Source organism: Lampetra fluviatilis, chromosome 29 (genome assembly GCF_964198595.1).
Source record: "Lampetra fluviatilis chromosome 29, kcLamFluv1.1, whole genome shotgun sequence".
Taxonomy (NCBI): Eukaryota; Metazoa; Chordata; class Hyperoartia; order Petromyzontiformes; family Petromyzontidae; genus Lampetra; species Lampetra fluviatilis.
This window is the reverse complement of record NC_136303.1, coordinates 8,054,994-8,079,735: the sequence shown is the minus strand read 5'-3', so window position 1 is coordinate 8,079,735 and position 24,742 is coordinate 8,054,994. Positions and strand designations below refer to the sequence as shown.

The 24,742-nt window shown below is 44.9% G+C and overlaps 1 protein-coding gene across 1 annotated transcript; it reads left to right on the top strand.

Moving 5' to 3' along the window:
• The first annotated feature begins 10,400 nt into the window (after window positions 1-10,400).
• On the top strand, window positions 10,401-20,107 carry LOC144943071 (alpha-tocopherol transfer protein-like). The gene is made up of 5 exons (XM_078870236.1): window positions 10,401-10,663; window positions 14,686-14,819; window positions 15,615-15,808; window positions 16,687-16,797; window positions 18,313-20,107. Exons 1-5 carry the CDS (start codon window positions 10,431-10,433, stop codon window positions 18,586-18,588), a joined length of 948 nt encoding a protein of 315 aa, XP_078726362.1. The 5' UTR covers window positions 10,401-10,430; the 3' UTR covers window positions 18,589-20,107.
• The last annotated feature ends 4,635 nt before the right edge of the window (window positions 20,108-24,742 follow it).

The following is a 24,742-nucleotide window of genomic DNA, read 5'->3' as shown; positions in this document are numbered from 1 at the left end:
TAATTGGCCACGGTCCCTCACGTTATGGCAAGCTTCGGGGCCACTTCCTGGAGTCGTGGAGTTCTGCCATTACTCGTACATTTCATAAAAGTTTGCTTTTAATATTACTTATTATAGCAGAACACAGCCCAAAAGAGACACGTCCCTGCGCTTTGTGTATGTTAGATTAGGCAGGCTTAATCATTTGCCATATGTTCTACAATAGCATGCGTTATTAGTTTCGTGGCTTTGGAACGATTGCTGTGTAATCAGAGCTGATTACAGTACACCCCTGTGAAGAAAGTGTCATTTCTGGGAGGAGTTATTTTAAATGCATTTCACATGAACTGGGTTTTGTGTATTTGCGCTGCCTTAACACGAAAACATTCCTGCGTTGAACCGTGGTCTGTATGTCTTCACAGTGGGTGTGAAATTCGAATGCGATTCTTATGTGATACTTTTAGATTTTTAATATTGCTCTTCACGCGTGGCATCCATGTGTGCTTGGCATTTAAACAGACAACTCTCTGACATTAATCCAAACCATTGGCGAGGTAGTTAACATCTCGGTGGCGAGATGTTAACTCCCTTCGCCTGGTAAACAGGAAGTCATCGGTTGGATCCTGACCCTGACGCCTGTTTATTTGGAGTTTGCATATTCTCTGCCTGGTCACGTGCATTTTTACTCTGGTTTTCCCCTCCACATTTAGAAACATGCGTTTAGAATATATATATTATATATGTGAAAAGCTACTTCATAGCTTTTCACGTACTACTTCGTAGCTTTTCACATATTCTGAAAAAAGCGAAATAGCTCAGTGGGCCGTACATGGTAAAATAAAAAAATAGTTTAGTTCAATCTCGCTCAAGGCTAAGCTATTGCAAAAACATGTTTTCACTTTGACTTAAGATTCGACTGCACCTGCTGCATTCCTGAATTGACTTCGAAAGGACAGGGAGAGTAAACAACCTCCTATCAATTTTTTTCCACCTATGTTTATTAAACAAGAGCGTGGTACAGAGTGCAAACGACAGGGAGCGGGGGGAGCATAGTCATCCCGCGAGGAGCGGGGCTCACTGCCCCACGACTCACGTTCGTGAATTTGCAATTTTTCATTTCCGACAAAATCTACCCAAACAGATCCGACGTAAAATGGCATCGACGCGCCGAGTGAGACTGACATTACCGTGAATGTCCCTGGGTCAGCAGCAGTGATACTCAAGGAGACCCACTCCCCCTCCTCAACTTAAAGGACTTTAAGGAACCACCACAAGTTTAGCATTCGCTGATCTCAAAGTGCGATTGGCAGAATAAAGTGCCGACACTTCCTGTATATTGGAGATGCTGGCTCAGTCACCTTCATCTTAGAATTTTGAGTAAAGTCACCCAGCCTCGAGAACTCAGATGTGTACGCGTTTTCTCTTTGCACCACCAAACTCAATGAGCATTATGCGAATAGCGTTGCCTCAAGCGGTCGAGCGGCAGCACAGTGGCTAAAACATGAGGTGTTTTGGGTTATATCGCGCAAATATATAAATGCGTCGTTAAACCAGCCACCACCCGGCACAGCCAATGAGTAAGGTTTGTCACGTAAACAGAGCATGCCAATTCGTTACTTGTTCAGCACACCGGTGTGTTTGGGGAGCCAAGCCACAACTTTTATAATCTTGTTCTGTTTACGTGATAAACCTTACGATTTGGCTGTCGGGTGGTGGCAGGTTTAAGGACACATTTATATATTTACGCGATCTAACCCCCCAAAAAAACCTCTATTATGGATAAGGCTAACAGCCACTGAGCCTTTGTACATTTTGCATTTCCTGAGGAAGTGCATTGTGGTCCTCTTGGCTGAGGTCACCATCAAAATACATTTCAGCAAATGATGACCGACTATCGGGCAGCAGCGATGTTATCGGTGACCCCAGCGACCACAATGTCCTTGTTCAGGAACGACTGATGGGGTTTTTTTTTTTACAAAGCGCACAAAGACACTTTGTGCGTATTTCCGCGTGTCGTCTGAAATGCACGGTTTTCCGGCCTGCAATATTTCTTCTGCCGCCGTGGGTTATCCACGTCGTTTTACAAATCTGACCGAGCAGCGGTGAGCTCGCGGTTAGAATTTGGCGGACCCGAGTGCAGTTCTCGACCACGGTTGGCACCAATGATGGGTGATATCTGCTCTGGTCTTGAACCCCATAGCTTCGTCTACCTGCGCTAACCAGGGTGATGAAACAACCCCTACATGACAAACACAGCGTGGGTGGGAGGTGGGGCTTCATCCAGCAGTGGATTAACGAACGCTCATCAATCGTACAGGGTCCCATAGATAGAATCATCGTGTTTTATTGCGGTATTCTCAGGACTATCAGAGGCACCCTCGACTCTTGCCTCAAGACACAGTGGGAAGTGAGTGTGTCAGAATTCGGATAATACGGTATTAGTGGGAATTGTGGTTACGTTATTTATCTGAGCAAAACACATACCAAGGGCCATGCGTGGGAATGATTTTTTTTTCTTGTGCAAATCAGTCAACAATACGACTGATATGGTAAAAAAAAAATTTCAACAAAAAAATGTAAGCATACGAAGGATATGTCACACGTTTTGTTCAATGCTACAGGATGTCTGCTGCGCTCATCGAATGGAGAGGAATTATTGCCGTGTCTGACTGCCCTTCCTCATTGTGTTCAGCCAGCAGCATAATAAAAGGTGAATGTCACGGAACTTATTTGGTTATCGTGTTTGCTGAGCATGGGCCCAAAGCTACAACACCACAGAGCGAACGATCAGTGCTGTTAAAGTTGCCCTTCGTGAGAATGAAGTTGCTTCTTGAATTCAGCAAGAATATATGAACTTGGGGAAAGAGACGATGGGAAGGGATTCCAAAGTCGAGCGTTGCGAGGGAAGAAGCAGAAGAACGAGACGTTTTGTGACCTGCAGCGTGGTGGATGAACACGGTATAAATACAACGTAGCAGTCTGACCGAGTCCTCAACATGGGTTGAGAAATCAACGGGTGAGGCTCACGAGAAACCATGGCAGTAGCGATAGAAGAGTGGTAAGGAGGAGGCCACCGACTGCCGGTGAGCCCGTGACTGGAGTAAATCGGCCAATGCTGGGCTTCATATTCTTAGGTTTTTTTCGGTAAAGTCACGTAGGTAAAAAAATTTAATTAAAAAAAAAATATCACGACGTTTCGGAGGCAACACAAGCTTCCGTCTTCAGGTTGCCTCCGAAACGTCGTGATTTTTATTTTATTTTTTATTTTATTTTACTTTTATTAATTTTAATTTTTACCTACGTGACTTTACCGAAAAAAACCTAAGAATATGAATCCTTGCAGTCACGAAAGCTTCAAATCTAGAATTAATGCTGGGCTTGTTCAATAAACCGGACTGCTTTACGTCGAATTTTCTGAAGCAGTGCGAGTGAGGTGGGAACTGGCTGCTCCACCCCAGACATGCCAGGGCTTGATATGAGGCTGGGAAAACTTGTTTGCGCCTAACCACGTGGAGAGGCAAGCCACTGTTGATGTAATTATTGATAAGATTCCATCACGCCCAAGAGTTCTCGACTCACCGACCCTGCCCTAAACAACTGTTCCATATGCGCAAGTCTACCCAGCAGTATGTAGGTTATCAGTAGGCAAATGAACACTCATTCAATTAACGTGTGCATGTGTGGGTGTTGGAAAATAGATTTCATGCCAGGAACAGGAACTTGTGGATTGGTGTGAGTTTCAGCGAGCATCTCAGCTTGCTCTCATGAAGCCAGTCACATGTTTTTTTTTAAATATATATACAAGGATGTGTGTGCTGGTGGTACCTTAGATTACGCAAGAGCAGACACACAATTTGAATAGAGGGAAAAAACTGCCCCATTTCTAGATTTTACGAAATGATGCAGAATAGCATAATTTGAATGCAGGGTCAATGTCAATAAATCATTGAAGCCGATGTCCTTGAAATCACATCTCGTCATCACGTCCTCCTGCCAGATGCTGTGGCTATTGCGCAGGTGATGGACCACAACAGAGAGAGGTCATCTCCTGGGGAGATGAAGTGACGAAATTATCTCACGTGCAGGAGGTAGGTGGATTGTTGCATCACAGGATCATGAGAGATTGCGACGTCTCAGGGGGTGGCCTTGATCTTATAATGGCTGATGATGATTTGCTTACCGATAGTGTCCTTGTGCAGCTATGTCAGTCTGTTCAGTTTTTTAAAGTCGTGATGACATTCGTCGTAGTATTTTCCCCGGAAATATTTGCATCGCATTAAAATAAGTACCTTCCTGCATTTGTGCGAGGTGAGTGAGGTGCACTATATCTGGCCACTACAACAGGGTAAATTTGCTATAGCTAGCCGCTGACTCTCTATATCATGCTATGAGATCTCTTTTACCAGTGGCAAAATATAGTAGTAGGTTTTTACCCTTTTAAACTGGTACAAAACTGACACCTTTATTCAAGGCATCATGTTTGCAATAACCACAACACAAGTAGTAAAAAAAGCAAACAAAAAGAAGCAACTCTGATCATGATAATAATATGCACTGTTATTATCATGATCAGAGTTGCTTATTTTTGTTTGCTTTGTTGACTACTTGTGTTGTGGTTATTGCAAACATGATGCCTTGAATAAAGGTGTCAGTTTTGTACCAGTTTAAAAGGGTAAAAACCTACTACTATATCCCTATATCATGATTCAGCAACCAAAACAACAAGAAGAGCCATTTTTTTCCGAATTTCAATAAAATAACCCCCCCCCCCCATATTTCAAAAACCACAATGCATGTGAATGAGACGGTCGTCCTTAGTCAATGACGTCACAAAACATTCCTTCATGAGCCACGTGTGGCTCTGGAACCGCAGGTTGCCGACGTCTGCCCGTGGTAAACTGGACTTCCATGGTGAACTGGACTTCCATGGTGAACTGGACTTCCATGGTGAACTGAACTCCCATGGTGAACTGGACTTCCATGATAAACTGGACTCCCATGGTGAACTGGACTTCCATGGTAAACTGGACGTCCATGGCGAACTGGACTTCCATGGTGAACTGGACTTCCATGGTAGAACTGGACGTCCATGATAAACTGGTCGTCCATGGTGAACTGGGCTTACATGGTGAACTGGACTTCCATAGTGAACTGGACTCCCATGGTAAACTGAACTCCCATGGTGAACTGGACTTCCATGGTGAACTGGACTCCCATGGTAAACTGGACTTCCATGGTGAACTGGACTCCCATAGTGAACTGGACTCCCATGGTGAACTGGACTTCCATGATGAACTGGACTTCCATGGTAAACTGGACTTCCATGGTGAACTGGATGTCCATGGTGAACTGGACTTCCATGGTGAACTGAACTCCCATGGTGAACTGGACTTCCGTAGTGAACTAGACTCCCATGGTAAACTGGACTTCCATGGTCAGGGGTCGGCAATCAAAACAACAAGAGACGATTTTTTTTAGAATCACAAGAGCACACGACGTCATTAAAGAGCCTCATGCGGCCTCTGGAGCCGCAGGTTGTCGGCCCCTACCCGAGATTAAGCTGACTCCTTGCATCTTGTCCTGATAATATTTGATGCTCTGTCAAAAGAAATGTCTTAAATAAAATTCCGATATTTGGTTGTGACAATTGGTCTTCGGCGTACCGGTGAACCGAAACAATTGTTTTGTTATTGGCGCATTAAATGCTTGCACCAGCGCACGTGGAAATTCAATTTGTTTGGCTGCGTCTAGTGTTGGAGCGTTTTATTGAGATCGTTATGTGGCCTCACCCAAATAAAATCCAATTTGTGAATCACGAAAGATTGGCCAAAGAAAAAGGGTGCTGTGCGACACCCACCTCCGCCACAGGGATGATAATGATGATGATCTTACTGGCCCAGGCCTGGGACGTGAACCTATGATCTTACCTCAAGGGAGTTTTACTACTCTGTAAAGTGATGGACGATATTTCGCAACCACGTACATACATGAATTATTTGTTATTGTAACTATTACAAAAATCGTGCCCTCATTAGTAGGAGGCATTTATGTTAGGATTTTACCAATGGGTAGATATAATCTGTGGGTTTATAACCCCCTTCATCACTTTATGTATGTTGAACTTCTTTTGCACCGTACGTAGCCAACCCTGCTAATCGGAGGTGTGGGGGAAAGACAACCAATTAAACACAAAACTCACTACGCGTTTTATTCTGTGAAGTGAAGTGCAGATAGACGATACTGGGTCCAACATAGCAAAACTATGCACCGTCTGTACGACAAGCCCTCACACGTCTTAAGCATTATGCAAGTTCCCGACTGTCCTCAAGAACTGCATTTTGAGCATTTTTTCTTAAGTCACCATGAATAACAAATTAGCGAAGTGGCAAACCAACACGCAGCATTGAGATAAAGAGGCAACTGTTGACCGGCAGCGTTCCACAGGGGTCATCAAACCGAAGAGGTTTCAAAAGTCTTCTTCGCTTGGGATCGATACCGTTTCCAGGTTCTTGACGTGACTGAACGATACCAATGTTCCACTCCAGCTCCCTCTGTGCCACGAGCAGGGCAATCTGCAGAGTTGAGTTTTATTTTTCTTCGAAGAAATCATGCACAAAGCAAAGGGACATGTCTCGCGTTTAAAAACAGACCTCGCGTGTCCACATGTGCTTCTTTTAGAAGATTGCAAATCAAGGAAGGGGTGTTGTCCAAAGAGGTGTCCGAAACAGGAAGCTCCAAGACAATGTATCTTATTTTGATCAACTCTTATCAGCAGCGTTGCATTGTACTAAAGACGAAACACGAACAGATGCCTTCGTCGGGGAGATTTTTTGTTCATATGGAACCTGTGTTTATCGGCTCAGCTCATAACGAAAAAAACACCTTGTAAATACCATTGCGTTTAGTTCCATGAAGGTCTTGATTCCACGTCCGTCTCATGTGATCGTATCGAGTCACCCGGTGTAAATTTTACGAAGTGGAGCAAAACACTTTTTAGGTGGTGTTGACCATTGGACTCCTTTTGCAATAATTTCATGAAAAATTCCACAATCTGGCAGAGCAATCGGACAATTTTATTTTTTTAGCTAAGGTTATTTTTCATGAGGTGTATGCCGCAGGTTTCATTATATACACAGTCATACTTGTTGTGCTCAAGGGAAACTACCTACAAGAAATACCTGATTATCATCAGCAGTCGTGCGTGGAGTTCTTCCATCACTATCATCATCGGGATCCGCCGATTTGTATCCACTCCTGGCTGAAGGCCTTCCCCAAGCAATCAACAATTCTCACAGTTTTGACATGCAACAATCCAACTAGCATCAGCACATGCGCTTGTCTGACGCTCCATCTCCACATGCGCTCGGGTGTGTTTTCACCTTTGGCTGCCACTCCATTATTAGTATGCACCGAATGTTGAATTTCTTTCAACATCTTTAAAAAACGCAAAAATTTTGCACAAAAATCCCAATCTGACAGCTGTGCTCCTCATCACAGTGAGGATAATTCGTATAATTAATCATGCTGGCGGGGGGGGGGTAACAATGAAGTTGAGTTATGTAAACAATATAATGCAGTCACTGCACGCAACATATCTTCCTGTGTGCTCATTTTCTGGGTATTGTGTATGTGAACCTTGAACTTCTCATACACGTATTGTAACATGAGCAATGCATGGTCCTTCAAGGGAAACCACCTCACATTGTCAAAGGAGTTCCCTTTTTAAACGACGTCTGGTAATCCAGCAGCATTTGTGTAACAAGCGTGACTCTGCTGATGAGATAGAGAAGGTTGAAACTGGTCCTTAGTTTTTTTGCTTAAAGAAATTCTGCTGCTGCTTAATAATGTTGGCCTGGAAAGCCAATTGTCTTAAATGCATTACGTTCCTATAGGCTGTGGAGACAGAAGAAGAGAGTTCTGATTCTCTATCCTAACGCAGTGGTTCTCAAAGTGCAGTGCCCAGGTCAGCAGTGGTCTGCGACGGTCCTCCATGTGGGCCGCGGGGCTGTGATGCACGTGCAGGTTAATCGAGAAATAATGACAATGATTATACCTTTTGTTTCAGACATTCATTCATATTTCACTCAAATTTAATTTTAAAATGAAGTTAGGTAAAACACCTTGATTAAACTACCCTAACCCGAATATCTAAATTCCCCCCCGTAAAAAACCCCATATAGCTGCGTTAAAAAAATAATGCTTTTATGTTCCGGTAATATAAATAATTGTATATGACTGGTATTTTGAGAGAAGTGGAATGTGTTTTGCCATCAGTGGTGTGGGGGACTGGCTGGGTGGTCTGTGGAAATGATTGCATCGGCTGAGCGGTCTGCGGGCCAACACAAGTGTAACGTCAACAATTCGTAGACAGATTTTCTCGGTGGCACTTTCTTTACGGTCTCGTCCACACTCTCTCCACAGTAGCTCAGCCCAGCCTGTACACAACACCGGCCGTCTAACACTGACGGCGCTGACTGAGATAGCCAACTGCTCTCCTTCGTAGCGCAATATCTAGCGGAAACGTTTAGCGACGACAGAGACGAGACGACAGCGACGACGAGACGAGTCCACTCCCAGAACCGGCAGCCCTGAGCCCCCGCTATCAGCTCCTTTTATGCTCCCAGCGTGGCCTGGCTCCGCCCTGACCTCCCTTCTCGAACCCGCCAGCAGGTTCCAGGAGCCTCCAGATGGGGTCCTCCGTCACCCTTGACCCCAGGTCCTCCTCTCTGCCAACACACCGTGCACACACTCACCGGCGCGTGTCCTGTCTGTCCACCCCAGCTGCCGCTGCTGTCCACCAGCCGGTGCTGTCCACCAGCCGGTGCTATTACACTACATTGAGCAATCATTGAAAGATGTTATTAACCATGTGAAAAAGATTTAACTACGCATATTTGTACCATCTTATTTGACAGGTACTAGTCTATTTTACCGAGTGTTGACATCCCCAGCGTTTAACAGTGCTGCTATTTTGGATTTGGAAGCCAACATCGGCCGTAACCCCGGTTGAGGTTCTCCAATTGTACCCTCCCTTCTGCCCCCCCCCCCCCACCGTTCCAGTCCCTGACTACCACATTTAGATCAGAGGTCGCAAACGGGTTTTGATTCCTTACCCGTACCCGGCCACACCAGGGTCGCAAACGGGTACCCGTACCCGATACCCGGCCGGGTAAGGGTACGGGTACCCGGCCGGGTACGGGTAGCCGGGTATCGGGTAGGGTACGGGTATCGGGTACCCGATTGCGACCTCTGATTTAGATAAGCCCCTCCCCCGTCCCCTTAACTTGTATTTAAGATCTTGTCTCTTGGATTTCTCCTCACTTGATACAGTAAATTTAGCTGTGACGATCCCACCTGAAGACGGAGACTTGTGTTGCCTCTGAAACGTCGTGATTTAATTGATTTATTTTCATTCATTATTATTTTATTATTTTTTACCTACGTGACTTTACCGAAGAAACCTGAGCGTACAAGTGTAGTGGCGGAACGCGGGTGAGCGCTTGGGGGAGAGAGGACGTGAGGCTGGGGAGGGAAGTGGGAGGGGCTAGAAGTGGAAGGTGAGTGTGAGACACGGGGGGGGATGTGTGGGACACGGGGGGGGATGTGTGGGACACGGGGGGGGGGGTGGGACACTGGGGGGGGGTGTGGGACACGAGAGGGGTGTGCAACACGGGGGGGTGTGGGGGACACGGGGGGGGATGTGTGGGACACGGGGGGGGGGAGGTATGGAACACGGGGGTGGGGACACGGGGGGGGGGGGTGGGACACGGGGGGGGGTGTGTGGGACACGGGGGGGGAGGTATGGGACACGGGGGTGGGGACACGGGGGGGGTGTGGGACACGGGGGGGGGTATGTGGGACACGGGGGGGGTATGTGGGACACGGGGGGTGGGGGTGTGTGGGACACGGGGGGGGGGGGTGGGACACGGGGGGGGTGTACTAGTAAACGGCAGGTAGGATGGAAACAATCACAACCAGTTAAAGCAATTACCTTGTTAATGACATCACTCTGTCTGTTGTTGTATCCTCAAATCTTGTAACTACATTTTAACCCACTTCCCAATGTGGTATCGGGTATACTTATATCATACTGATGAAAATACTATATTCTATCGTAAAAAAATATATCTTTTTAAACATTATATTTTTACATTTTATGTTTCGGCTTGGGTCTAATTGTCCACAGTCAACTCACGTTACGGCAAGATTCGGGGCAAGGAGTCGTGGAGTTATTCTACAGTACATTCATGTTAATAGCGCGTTTAAAAAAAAAATATATCATTTGAAAGAACATCTTGCGGTTTTTCAACAACCCACGGTGCAGACATAACGGCGGTGGGGGGGTGGGGTGCGCGTGTTACATCACGTTGACATTGCAACAACTTCCCAGTCTCAGAGCGCACAACACCACAAACGCTTCTGTTTCGCTTCCACACACAACACACACAACAATGGCACGGGGGAGCTACGTGTGCACGCTGTCGCCCGAGCTGGTGGAGAGAGCTCGCGTGGAGCTCGGAGAGAACCCCGAGACGAGGGCGCAGGTGCTGCACAAGCTGCGGGGGGCGCTCGCTCTCCGCCCCGACATCCCGGCCCGCACGGACGACGGCTTCCTGCTGCGGTTCCTGCGAGCCAGGAAGTTTGACCACGAGGAGACATTCAAGCTCGTGGACAGCTACTACAAGTAGCGTGCTTTGCTGCTGCTGCTTCGCTCGGCACACACACAGAGCGGCCATTGACACTGCGACACACACAGCGCGGCCATTGACACTCCGACATACACACAGTGCGGCCATTGACACTCCGACACACACACAGTGCGGCTATTGACACTGCGACATACACACAGTGCGGCCATTGACACTCCGACATACACACACAGTGCGGCTATTGACACTCTCACACACACAGTGCGGCCATTGACACTCCAACACACACACAGTGCGGCTATTGACACTCCGACATACACACAGTGCGGCCATTGACACTCCGACATACACACACACAGAGCGGCCATTGACACTCCGACATACACACACACACAGTGCGGCCATTGACACTCCGACACACACACACAGCGCGGCCATTGACACTCCGACATACACACACAGTGCGGCTTCTTGCTGTGCCATTGTGGTCACAATGGCAAGAGCCACACACACAAAGACAAAGGCACCCGGGCAGGTTTTAACAGACTGTTGGGCGAAAGTTCATGTAAGCGAAGATTTATGAAGGCCAACGGCCGGCCGCCTATGTCTCCGCAGTGCTGATGTTTTACGCACACCGCATCGGGTACTCATTTGAGGCTGAGTAGACCAAAGGGAAGCCCAGGGATCGGTTCAGATAATCGTCACTGATGTTGGCCGTGAGCGGGAATCGAATTGTCTCGTGCCCGGGCGTGGCTCGAGACACCGAGGTCACTCACAATCAATGGGGCCGTCCATGAATAACGTCACGCGATTTTGGACGATTTTTGCCCCCCCCCCCTCGTCACACGGCGTCACAAAAAGTCAGACCCCCCCTCAAATATGACGTCACAAAGCTCTGCCCCCCCCCCCCAAAACAAATATAAAACATGCTTAAAATCGCTTTAAACTATTGTCATTGTAGTGCGTATTTAATGTGGCGCTGCACTCTGGTGTTGTAGGAGAAAACATTTATAAAAAGTCTATTTAATTAAGTAGAACGTGTTGTCTATATTTAAAGTTGCGCATTTTGAGGTGACGTCACATTTCTCAAACCCCCCCCCCCTCACACATCGTCACAAATGTCTGACCCCCCCCCCCTAGGTGCGTGACGTCATTTATGGACAGCCCCTAAGCACGTCCCGCTTTGCAAAAAATTGGGAAAACATTTTTTTAAATCCTTTATATTAAGTTTGCTTTCGTGCTTGCGTGCTTGCTTGCTTGCTTACGACCGTGCAAATCTTTCGGTCGTTTTTTAACCCACTTCCCGTGATCCAATCGAGCTGACATTTTGCACACAGACTCGTTGTGCGAGACATTTAATGTTCGTGAAAAAAAAATTCAAAAATGTTACACTTTTTAGGCAAAAAAAATGATTTTACATTTATTCAAATACAACTCATTCATGGCTTTGGCTGAACGTCACAGTGTAGGAGCCCAGAGCGTAACCCCTCCACAGGCCGTGGCGGAGTAGCGCAGTTGGAAGCGCCCTCGCTTCCCATGCCAAAGGTCGCGGGATCGATCCCCGCGTCCTCCACAGGCGAATATATTTTTAAATCCTTTATATTAAGTTTGCTTGCTTGTTTAGGACCGTGCAAATCTTTCGCTCGTTTTTTAACCCACTTCCCGTGATCCAATCGAGCTGATATTTTCCACACAGACTCGTTGTGTGTGACAATTAATTTTTGTGAAAAATAATTTCCAAAATTTTACACTGTTTAGGGAAAACAAATTAAATATTTAATTACCAATTGCTTAATACTGGCAGACAATCATCTGACCCATAGGTGGCAGCCATCTCAAGCCAGAGGACGAGAGGACTCTAGCCGCCACGCATATAAAGGATTTAGAGTGAAAAACTTTGTTTTTACGGGTTTACTTGTTTACGGGATGTGTTTTTAGTCCGGTTTAAAATCGGTAGCCTCTATTTTAAGAAGGGTCATTGCCCGAAACGTCGCCGAGTACATATTTGCCATGTGTTGTTGCTAAATACAGTTGGTTTTGCAAGTATGAAGTTGTCTTTAAAAAAAGACCGCTTGCATAAACAAACCTTGCAACAACGCGTGTGTACAGGAGTGAAAGTGCTGTACGTCAAATTGTTGGCAAGCTTGACATCCGTTGTAATAACTAACGGGGCAATGCAGACAACGTTTTAAACACTACAAGCTGAATCACATTTGGTCGCCACTTATTTTCAAAAGTTTGCAAGGAGTGATGGTTTAGGTTGCCCTTGCGTGGACATTGCTTGGGTGGTTGGAGGGTGCAGGCGTGCACAGTGATCATGTTTGCATTGCCCTTCAGTGTAAGCTGAAGGATTCCCGAGGATAGTAAACTGCGGTCATGAACACCATTGGAACCTCATTTGCCAGTAGAAAAATATGATAATTGTTTTTTTACCCTTTTATCTGGCAACAAAACTGACACCTTTTTTTTACAACGAGTCATGTTTGCATAGACCACAATACCTGCAGTCGTAATGCAAACAAAGAACATAACTGATAATGTATGCACTGTCCTTGAAGTTGATTGGTCCACACCCGAGACAGCTTTCCTTAGAGCCTAGTCTCACATGGGTTGGACCAGATGACGCCAAAAGGCGCACAACTCAAAGACAATGCACCATCAGAGGTGTAAATACTTACCCCGAGCTCTCATACTCTGATGTTGTGCACCTTTTGGCGTCATCTGGTCCAACACCATGTGTGACTAGGCTATAAGGAAAGCTGTCTCGGGTGCGGGCCAATCAACTTCAAGGACAGTGCATACATTATCAGAGTTATGTTTTTTGTTTGCATTACGACTGCAGGTATTTTGGTCTTTGCAAACATGACTCCTTGTAAAAAAGGTGTCAGTTTTGTTGCCAGATAAAAGGATAAGAAACCAATTATCATACGGTCATGAAGTTGTAAAACTGTACGGACTTTGTCTGAACTCGCAATGCACCCTCACACCACAAGGAACAATTGTGCAGCGCTTTTGATCAACTCTATGGCAAAGGTTGCCAACTCTCACTGAAGCTATTCCCGGGACGTTTTTATTCCTATTCATTTAATTTCTCATAATATCCTCTTATTAAAATCTCCCGGATTGCTTTCAATAGTCACTTGGAGATCGATGCCAATTCCGGTCAACTCTCTGCCAATCCGGGAGGGTTGCATACCCCAGTTAGGGGCTCCGCCACGCCGTGCGGGTCACGAGGTTATATTTGACTATACATCACCGTGGCGGTGAGTGAAGATAGCGGGGATTGATGCGTGGTCATAGTTCAGTCCAACAATGGAATTCGCTGCACTGCCCACAGCTGGCCAAAACTCAGTCCTGTGGTAAAGTACAAACCATGCACAGTCCATACCACAGCAAACACAGTATGTAATATCACTATGTAACACGATTTTTGTTCCTGGGTACGAAGTGTTATTTTTTTATTGTTTATGCCTAAAAAGTATAGAATGTGGCTATTATTCCCCACAAACTTATACGTATCTTTTGATACGCAGTGTTATTAATGGAGTGGATTATTAACTTTGCTTTTGTGTCCTGGTCACAAAAGCAAAGTTTGTGGGGAATAATAATAGCCATTTTCTGTACTTTTGAGGCATAAGCAATTAGGAAATAACACTTACTACCCAGGAGCAATTGTTTTGTTACACAGCATTTAATGGACAGCCCTTGGTTAGTTCGTTGCTGGTGAAAGGGCTCACCGTAGAGATTGTTTTACCATGGGTTCACCATACCACACCTTGCTGGTTAGTGCAGGTTGGTGAAGCAGGGAGAGAGCAGCACTGACCGATTTAGATATCACTCGCCACTACATTTTATCCGTGGCGAAACATTTAACTTATTTAACCCAGGTCGTTTTGTTCATAGCACCGTGTGCTAACCTCTCTCCGCCAACATTCCACCCTTGCGCACATTACAGTGCCACGCTTTGAATCGGCGAATAATCTTCACGTCACGAATGTCCGTCATGCAAATTCGCGAGCTTGCGGTCTTACTCCCCTGTTGACTCCTTTTGCTTGAGGTGCCACGAGACCTGGCCAGACGTCTTCCAGAACTTCCGTCCGTCCGCAGTGAAAGAGTTGCTGGACAATGGCTTCATCCGCGTGTTGCCACAGCGGGACTCCAAGGGCAGACGCGTCGTCATCCAGAGTCCCGGTGAGAGGGGACGCTGCTCGAGTTCTACATTGCACTCTCAGGCTGTACCGCTTGTTGTTTGGTGCCACGTCTGACATTTGGCTCCATGTGTTGGGAGCCTCTTCAAGTACTGAGTTTTCATTTCACTTGTCCGACACGCACGCCAAAAACCGTGGAATGGCCCAACTGTTAGGCATATGCATGGCGCCTCCGGTTAGCATGGTTGACTACGTACAGTGTGAAAGAAGTTCAACATACAGTACATAGAATGGTAGCGGCGGTTGCCATTTGTTGCAGTGATTTGTGGTTCGAACCCACGGCCGCCAGTTTACTACTACCGGTGTATTAACCGTGAAAACACATACCTGTATTTCACAGTGGGTGTTAAAGATCTCGTGATGTTATTCTAAAAATAGTAGGCTATGTGTGACGGAATCATGGTCCAAATTTGAATACATATTTGCAATTGATTAAAATGGGAAATCCATAGCAATCGCTCTCTGCTCCTAAAACTTATCAGAACCCTCCTGATAAACACTACTGTAATAACAATAATAATAACACACAGTTCTAGATTTGAAGCTTTCGTGACTGCAAGGATTTATATTCTTAGGTTTTTTCGGTAAAGTCACGTAGGTAAAAAATTAAAATTAATAAAAGTAAAATAAAAATAAAATAAAAATCACGACGTTTCGGAGGCAACACAAGCCTCCGTCTTCAGGTGGAACAGTCACGTGACTTTACCGAAAAAACCTAAGAATATAATAACACACAGCTCTGGCACGAGGTTAATCACGTGCATGTCAATTTGAACAGGAAAGTGCAATCCTTCGACGACTCCCATCATCGATAATATCCGAGCGATGTACATGACGCTGGAGCTGCTGATCCAGTCCGAGGAGACGCAGGTGAACGGGATCACCATCCTAGTAGACCACAAGGGCATGCGCCTTGCCCACGTCATCAACTTCACCCCTTCTCTCATGAAGAAAATAACCACCGTGATACAGGTACGTTACAGTGGAAGGCACACTAGGGAAAAAAATCACGCCGAGATACGACTAACCCTAATCCTAACACGCCAAAAGTCGTGTCACGTGGTCTCGTGGACAGCACTGTCATTATCACGGCGACAGTTTACATGCGTACGTAATGTTAACGATCTAAAAAAGGTAAAAAAAAAATTGTCCTTACAAATTTCAACGTACAGAAACCTCTCATCCAAAACTCATCTACTATATACTTAAATGAATTTGCAATCACTTATGCATGTTTACATATTTGGGGACAGCTGTGGTGCAGTGGTTAATGCACTGTGTTATGAATACTCTAAACCGATCTTAATTTTAGAACTTTCGTGACTGCAGGAATTATTATTTGTTTCTTTCAGTTAAGTCGGTTAAGTCACGTCTATAGATAAAATAATAAATTAAATTAAATAATAGAATACGACGTTGTGTTGCAATCGAAACATCGTATTCTATTATTTAATTTAATTTATTATTTTATCTTTAGACGTGACTTAACCGAAAGAAACAAATAATAATTCTAAACCGAGTTCGATTTCCGGCCACGGCTAGCATCAGTGCCACGTGATATCTGAATGAGACTTTGTCAGCAACTCACCAAGCCAGCATTGACCAGTGTGTTGAAGTATGATCAAATAGCCCCCTTGACTAACATTGCACATGGAAGGCCATCATCCCGCGGTAAATTGACAAAGGTCTGTAAGTTACTGTTACATTTAAATAAAACATTTATTCACTTGTGTCTGTACATCGGGTTGTGGCCATTATTACACATAATTTCAATGAATCTAAAAACACTGTGGTTTTTTTCTGTTCATGTTTTTGTTTGATCTTTGTGTGTGTATGTGTGTTTTTCCCAGGATGCATTTCCAATTCAAATAAAAGGACATGACACAATTAATGAGCCATCGATTTTCAAAGCCATGTACGCCTTGGTGAAGCCCTTTTTCAATGAGAAGATGCAAAAGCTGGTGCGTACAATGGAATCACTTTGTTGACACTGATAAATGTGGATGTTGAATCGGCACAAACACCTTGCACTAATGGTGTAGGTTTTTTGTGATTGCAGCACGTGAGAGTTTTAAGTGGAATATTTTTTTATATAGAAATAAACACCGGTGGTTTGCTGCTGTCTGCACTGTACATTTAAGTACACCATTCGATGGCTGCTATAGTTGGCACAAATTCTCTGCACTTTAACATTATCTGACAGAGTGGCAGAGTGCCAGACGCCTTGATTCACAGCCAAAAAAGACGTGAATTCAAATCCCACTTTGGGGGTAAAGTCAGCCCATCATCTCTTAGTGGTGGATAAAATTTTCACTACTTTTTGGAGGGCCTGCCTCCCGTCATGGGACCGTTGCTTATGGCAATTGAAATGAGCATCATAATGCTCTTTTGGGCAGATAGTCACTTTGATTTCATGGTAAAAGACTAATCATGATGTTTTGATTTATTTTTCCCTGTTCTCTTTACTCGGTTGTATTTCAATTGTGCCTTTTTGCATCACGTAACCGGCCGAAAAAATGTCTTTGACACATCACCTTGTGTCCGATAATTGTCTTGGAAGATGACATCATAGAACTACTTCTGCAGTCACCTGAATAGACCTCTCTATACAAACTAGGGGCACGCCTTTTCTGTGCCCTCCTGAGTACAGAATTCATATTAGCATGTCAATCAAGCCTCGTATGTTTTCAAATTCTCAGAATTGAAATAATCCAAACTCAGTGAAACACAAAATGTAACACTACGAGTTTATATGTAGAGTCATCGGTGACTGGGCTGAGATCAATTCACTCTACTGCGCACCTAAATCTCATTTAAACTCAGCACCTCAGCAGCGCTGGCTCAGTCTTTCTGAACAGCGATGACTACAATATTATTTGGGTTATAAAATGCACTTTTCTTGTGTGGCCATATTTATATAACTTTATTGACACCGGGCACCAGTTTGGGATGTATCTTACTTTCCAGAGCGTCTTAATAATCATAATTTCAACTTCTAATGTGCCACACCATCTTCGCTCATTCTCGTATAGAGAGAACAACTCAGAGGCCCAAGGAACAACAGATAAGTAGGAAAGGCAGCCATGCAGTGAGCTGGTGCCAAACTCCCATCCAAGCTCTGTGGTCCTCTATTTATTAAGGTGTTATTGGCCAAGTCATGCGTGTTTACACGTGGGAGGATATCGTAGAGCCGGAAGAAAACTCACGCGTGCAAGGGGGAAACACTATCTGTTACAGGTAGAACAGATTGGAGTCCACATTGTTTCTGTAATGCCTTCTGCAAAGCCAGGGTATGGCACCTCGAAGGGCATTTCAGAACATTTGTGCGATCCACCAACTCTCACTGCCTCCACGGTGCTGCATTGCAGTCACGTGCGTCTCCACCATCACCTGGGTAAAATGTGAATAATGAAGTTGTCTTCCTTGACCCTTCCAGCCGCACCTAAGCGGTCGCTTTCTTGTTGTTGTTGCTGCAGATGATGTTCCACGGCAGGGACTTCCTGTCGCTGCACAAGCAACTCTCTCCCGACATCCTGCCAGCAGAGTACGGGGGCACGGCGCCCGAGATCGCCGCCGACAGCTGGGCCCAGCAGCTGCTCGCCGCTGAGCCTTACTTCCTCCAGGCGTTTGGAGGCATCGTCTTCAAGAAGGATTTGGCCGCTGAGGTCCTCACGGACGAAGATAAGAAGCTGGAGGATGATTTTAGGCGGGTCATTGAGGAGGTAGAGCCCGACGAGTGGAACAAGGTGTAGGTCGGCTACACTCGCGTCCGACCTGAGGGCCTGCACCTCGAGCCAATCAGAAATAAGTAGAGCTGAGCTACACGATGGTTTAAGGCAGTAGAGGAAATGTAGAGGGAGGGAGGAAGAGGTAGAAGAGGGGGCAGATTAAGAGAGAAACGCAGGTATTCCTCGATTTACGAACGTTCCGTTTACGAAATTTCATGAAACATCCCTAATCATTATAAAAATGTATGGGAGAAGCCATTCCAATTGACAAAATTTCGTTTTACGCTTTTTTTTAAAAGAATGCATCCTTTTCGCAAATAGAGGGATACAACAGGTGGAGAGAGACAGGCCACTACGATTTACAGCTTTGCTGGCTGGGAGGGACGGACAGTCCAAAAGTTATTGTCAAAATTGTGTTCACTCCGTCCTAACAAACACTTCTGCCCTTCAAATAAACCAGCTATTGTTTCCTGGCTTTTACTGTTTTCCCCAATACTCCTTCCCTATATGAGCCTTTGTGTTGAATCCCCCTTGTTCATTAAAAGTACTGGTAATGTGCTTCACCAGAGCCTGATAGAATGAAAAATCCTCCAGCCACAGACTCGGAAACAATAATAAAGAGTAACGCAAAATAATCGTTGAAAACTACATAGGTGTGTGTAAAGACACCAATATAGAGTACGTGAGGATTGGCTAACTGTGGTTGCACCTACTTATGCTGGTGGGTGGCCATTACATGAGAGCTTTGTCAATACAAATGAAATAAACCATAGGTTGTTTGAGACGCAGGTGGAAATGTGTGTGGATCACGCAAATGTTGTGCAACTCCCGCGGGCGTCGAGATACCGTAACCATGGCTTGCCAGAAGGCGGTATGGAAAAAACTGACCAACATCTATCTCTCCCTTCTGTGTGGGATAAGGGGCTGCCCCCCTTCAAGCTTGGGGTTGTTACACGCTTTCTATTAACTCACTGTTGTTGTTGTCGTATCCTCAAATCTTGTAACTCAATTTTAACCCACTTCCCAATGTGGTATACTTATGTCATACTGATGACAATACTATATTCTATCATAAAAAAATATTTTAAAAATTAACAATCTTTTCTTATATGTTTGTTTCGGCATGGGTCTAATTGTCCACGCTCAACTCACGTTGGCTGTAAACCAGCACGGTCCCTTACGTTATGGCAAGCCTCGGGGCCACTTCCTGGGGTCGTGGAGTTCTACCATTACTAATAGGGTACATTTCATTAAAGTGTGTTTTTGAAAAGTTTTTTTATACTACTTATTATTAACTCTGTTGTCGTCGTTGTATCCTCAAATGTTGTAACTCACTTTTAACCCACTTCCCAATGTGGTATCGACTGCAAACTTGGTATAATTATGTCATACTGATGATAATACTATATTCTATCATAAAAAAAATATTTTTTAACATTCATTTTTATACGTTATGTTTCGGCTTGGGTCTAATTGTCCACGCTCAATTCACGTTGGCTGTAAATCAGCACGGTCCCCTTACGTTATGGCAAGCTTCGAGGCCACTTCCTGGAGTCGTGGAGTTTTGCCATTACGAGTAGGGTACATTTCATTAAAGCGTGTTATTAAAAAAGTATTCTTAAATATTACTGTACTTATTTTTACACACTTGGTATTAACTCTGTGTTATCCTCAAATCTTGTAACTCAATTTTAACCCACTTCCCAATGTGGTATCGACTGCAAACGTTGTATACTTATGATGACAATGCTATAATCTATAATAAAAAAAATAACAATTTTTTTGTATATGTTTTGTTTCGGCATGGGTCTAATTGTCCTCGCTAATTCCCCACGGTCCCTTACGTTATGGCAAGCTTCGGGGCCACTTACTGGAGTCGTGGAGTTCTGACATTACTCGTAGGGTACATTTCATTAAAGCGTGTTTTTAAATTGTTTTAATATTATTTATTCTCCAGGTGCTCCGGTTTCCTCCCACACGTATAGACGCCTCTTGAGTTGGCTGAATGCCTCTGAATATGCGCGCCTCCGTGTTTGCAGATAGCCCGGCCGTTGCGTGATGCAGTTGCGTAAATGACACTGAAAAAAACCGAAATATTGTTGTTAGATGTCTTTGTATAGTACCTGCCCATTTTATTGTCCGGCGCTCATATACTGTGAAGATTATAACGCCAAGATTATAACGCCACTTAAAAATAAAACTGCACAATAACACATTCTTAAAACTAGTAAATACGTTAAGATAATTCAAAACGCATGCTACATCATAAGAGAATGTCCTTAGCAAGATGCAGTTCACCGTACAATCAACAGACATCACTCGACCCACGAGATGGATGTGGCTAGCTGGCTCCGTTCAAGTTCATTTATTAGGTATAGCCCTGTGAGCCATTCGGCTCTTGAATCGGGTGCAACCGCAACAAACAAAAACAAAAAAACATCTTAAAGTGAATGTGTGACTGAGTGCAAACAGAAAATCCAAGAAAAGGAAGCAAAATATTGCAGAAAAAAACACCGTACACCAACGCTGTGTGCAAAAATCCCAGTGGGATGCAAGTCAAACAACCAACAACAACAACCACAAGACAACGCATCGATGTACATAAAACACGAGAGGGAATAGGATTTGTAGAATATTGTACAGCGAATCCCCGCTTTCTCTGCTGATATGAGCACTGTGCCAACCTGCCCCTCATTAGAGCAGTGGTTGTCAGCCGGGGGCAATGCGCCAGGGGGTTACGTGAGGTGGTTTGGGGCCGTCCATAAATGACGTCACGCACCTGGGGGGGGGGTCAGACATTTGTGACGATGTGTGACGATGGGGGAGCGGGTTGAGAAATGTGACGTCACATCAAAATGCGCAACTTTGAATAAATATAGACAACACGTTCTACTTAATTAAATATACTTTTTAATAAATGTTTTCTACTACAACATCAGAGTGCAGCACCACATTAAGTACGCACTACAATGACAATAGTTGAAAGCCATTTGAAGCATGGTTTTATTGTTTTTAGGGGGGGGGGGGGGCAGAGCTTTGTGACGTCATATTTGAGGGGGGTCTGACTTTTTGTGACGCTGGGGGGGGGTCAAAAATAGTCCAAAATCGCGTGACGTCATTTATGGACTGCCCCTTTATAAAATGTGTGAAATTATATCACACACGAGAGTCACTGGTGAATATGCACGTATAGAATCTGTAAATATAAAATAACCGAGATACAATTTGAATCCATACGGTAACATAGAAGGGCATCAAATATCTTTCGAAATGTATCGATCGTAAACAATGTGGCTTCCTCGAGTTGCCAGCGAGCACGAACACATTTCTCGATTTGAAGTTTTCGTGACTGTAAGGATCCATACTCTTTGGTTCTTTCGGTAAAGTCACTTAGGTATAAAGTATAAAATAAATTAAATCACGACGTTTCGGACGCAACACAAGCGTCCGTCATCACGTGGGACAACCACAGCAGGAAACAATTGCTGAAGTAGGCAAAAGAGCTGCTCATAACAAGGGGTTATACTGGTAGGAACCTCCTGGTAACACCAGCCCACAGGGGATTATTGTGTCCGTCCGTCGTGCAGGGAGGGGCTGGGTGGGGAGGGAGGGGCTGGGTGGGGAGGGGAGGGTGGGAGGGGCTGGATGGGGAGGGTGGGGAGGGGCTGGATGGGGAGGGTGGGGAGGGGCTGGGTGGGGGGTGGGAGGGGTAGGGCTGGGTGGGGAGGGGAGGGGCTGGTCACCCCGTGGTGCCCTTATAAAACTCAACGTTTAACCTACTCACGCCGGCTTGTGCCCGCCCTCAAAGTCGGGCATATTTGCGGAATACACCACGCCGCCGTTGACCCTGGCCATTGACCGAGCAACCCAACGTTCCTACCAGCTCCCTCCGCAGGAATGTGTTATAGATTAGGGAGGGGATAAACATTGAGCAATCATTGGAAGGATGGTAAAAACCTTAGCTGCTTTATAGTTTGCCTTCATACCCGCATCTCTAGTTTCTTACTCCCAGCCCTGCTCATTTCCATCACTCGGGAATTCGCCGTGCATGTCGAGCTTGCTACACGCTGACTTCTTCTTCCCCCCACCACCCTCTCTATCCTTGGCTCCTCCCCTCCTCCCTCATCTATATAACCCCTTGTTATCAGCAGCTATTTTGCCTACTTCAGCAATTGTCTCCTGTTGTGGTTGTCCCGCCTGATGAAGGACGCTTGTGTTGCGTCCGAAATGTCGTGATTTAATTTATTTTATACTTTATACCTACGTGACTTTACCGAAAGGACCAAAGAGTATGCGAACACATTTGCGTCACGCGTGCGACGAATTGTTGTTATTCGCTTGCAGTTACTCGCTAGTTAGGATTCCTTGCAAAATGGACGATTGGTTAAAATATTGACGTTTATTAATCCGTACGTTTATTTCTCAGAACCATTGCTGGGTCAGGCAAGGAGCGGGTTACTCGGTTGAAACAACATTCAACAAGGGAGGGTAACAGTTGCCAAAAGAGATTTGAGAACCACTGCTTTGGAAGATGCTCCGGGCATGTTCCATCTATGTTAGCGTTATCCGATTAGTCGAGTAATTTAACTCATCATCAATAATTAATTTAATAATCCGAGAGCTTTTTTCCCATAAATGCTCTTGATTTGCAGGTGTTTCACCTCAAATCAGTGCTTCCGAAAAGCAGGCTTACAAATTGATTTCATTTCCTGAAGGAGAAACAAGTTGGTGCAAAGCTGAATAATTAAATTGTCTGTTTCAATATGACACATGACCTAAAATAGCAACTTCCATGAACATTCAACACTTGTCACTTCCACTATTCTGTTGTTCTGGGAAATAACCCTTTTACATTACAGGTCCATATGACTCAGCTGTTAATAGGTTTATTATTTGAACGCAAATTTTATTTCAAATGAAAAATCTTCACACCAATTATCCTGCTGTTAGAATGTCACATCATTACATAAAAATCCCATGATGGTGATGATGATGATAATAATAACGTACAGTGTATATCCAGGACAGCTTCAGATGGTCTCAACCCCTTATCGCGAGAGTACTACACTGACGCAGTGTTTTTGGCAAGAAACCACGACACCGAAACTAAACCCGTCCGCACGGAGAGGTTTATGAGCCCTCGTTTAGTCGACACGATCACGCGTGTCAAATAGCAACCTGTACAATGCCCCTTGGTTCACACGGATTTGCATCTACAGGTGAAGTATCACTTAAGATATTTGAGTTCAATGGGCCACTTGCTGCACGCCATGCATCATCTTTCACGTTTGCATTGACACTTCATCTTCCTCAAGTGAAATATTTGGAGAGATCGATTGAGTCGATTGACCTTGTATGCTGTATGCATCATCATCGCCACCACAAACTACACACATCTACAGGAATCAAAATAAAAACCCTTGGGGGTTTATCACAGTCAACGGATTCCCCTATCTAAAATATTACCGGGTTGAGATAGTTGCGTGTAATATGATGATATACAAACACGTGATTGACCACACATCAGTTCAGTATGTCCCAGTAGTTTTTTTAGGTTTTTTTAATGACAAAGTTTCTAATATTAACACAGATTACAAGAGTCCCGGGACAGACGACTTCGTAGCTTCTTCCTCTCACGCGAAACTTTAGGAAGTACAACTTTGTGTAACTGACAAGTCGGTTTCGACGTCAACGCATTTGCATGTTTGCGTATCTTTTATTGCAATCTAACGTTGAAGCACATTGCATTTGCAAGTACTGCAATGTGACAACATCGCTTGTGCCAACATGAGTCATGAGCCAAGGGAATTGATTAGGGCCTCATCGCAACGGCCTGCATATACTGCACGTGACAACGCAATGTGAAATCAAATCACAGCTTTATGATATAACGAGGCATGATCGAACTCTCTGCAATTGAACGCCTCCGTCAAGTGAGACGTGGGTCACGGCAATTATTGGGTCGTCCGAGGGTGCAGCCACCGAGGTGGAGATGTCAACGATGAAAGATAAAGTTGGTGTGTAGGTGCCAGAGGTGTGGACTCGAGTCATGTGACTTGGACTCGAGTCAGACTCGAGTCATGAATTTGATGACTTGCGACTCGACTTGGACTTGCATAACAATGACTTTGTCCCACCTATGAGATGTGGACTCGAGTCATGTGACTTGGACTCGAGT

Bases quoted from the DNA above. Each gene is read 5' to 3' on its own strand.
- LOC144943071 (XM_078870236.1), top strand. From the start codon at position 10,431: ATGGCACGGGGGAGCTACGTGTGCACGCTGTCGCCCGAGCTGGTGGAG. The intron at 10,664-14,685 runs GTAGCGTGCTTT...CTTTTGCTTGAG, and splicing joins CTCGTGGACAGCTACTACAA to GTGCCACGAGACCTGGCCAG. The intron at 14,820-15,614 runs GTGAGAGGGGAC...CAATTTGAACAG, and splicing joins CGTCGTCATCCAGAGTCCCG to GAAAGTGCAATCCTTCGACG.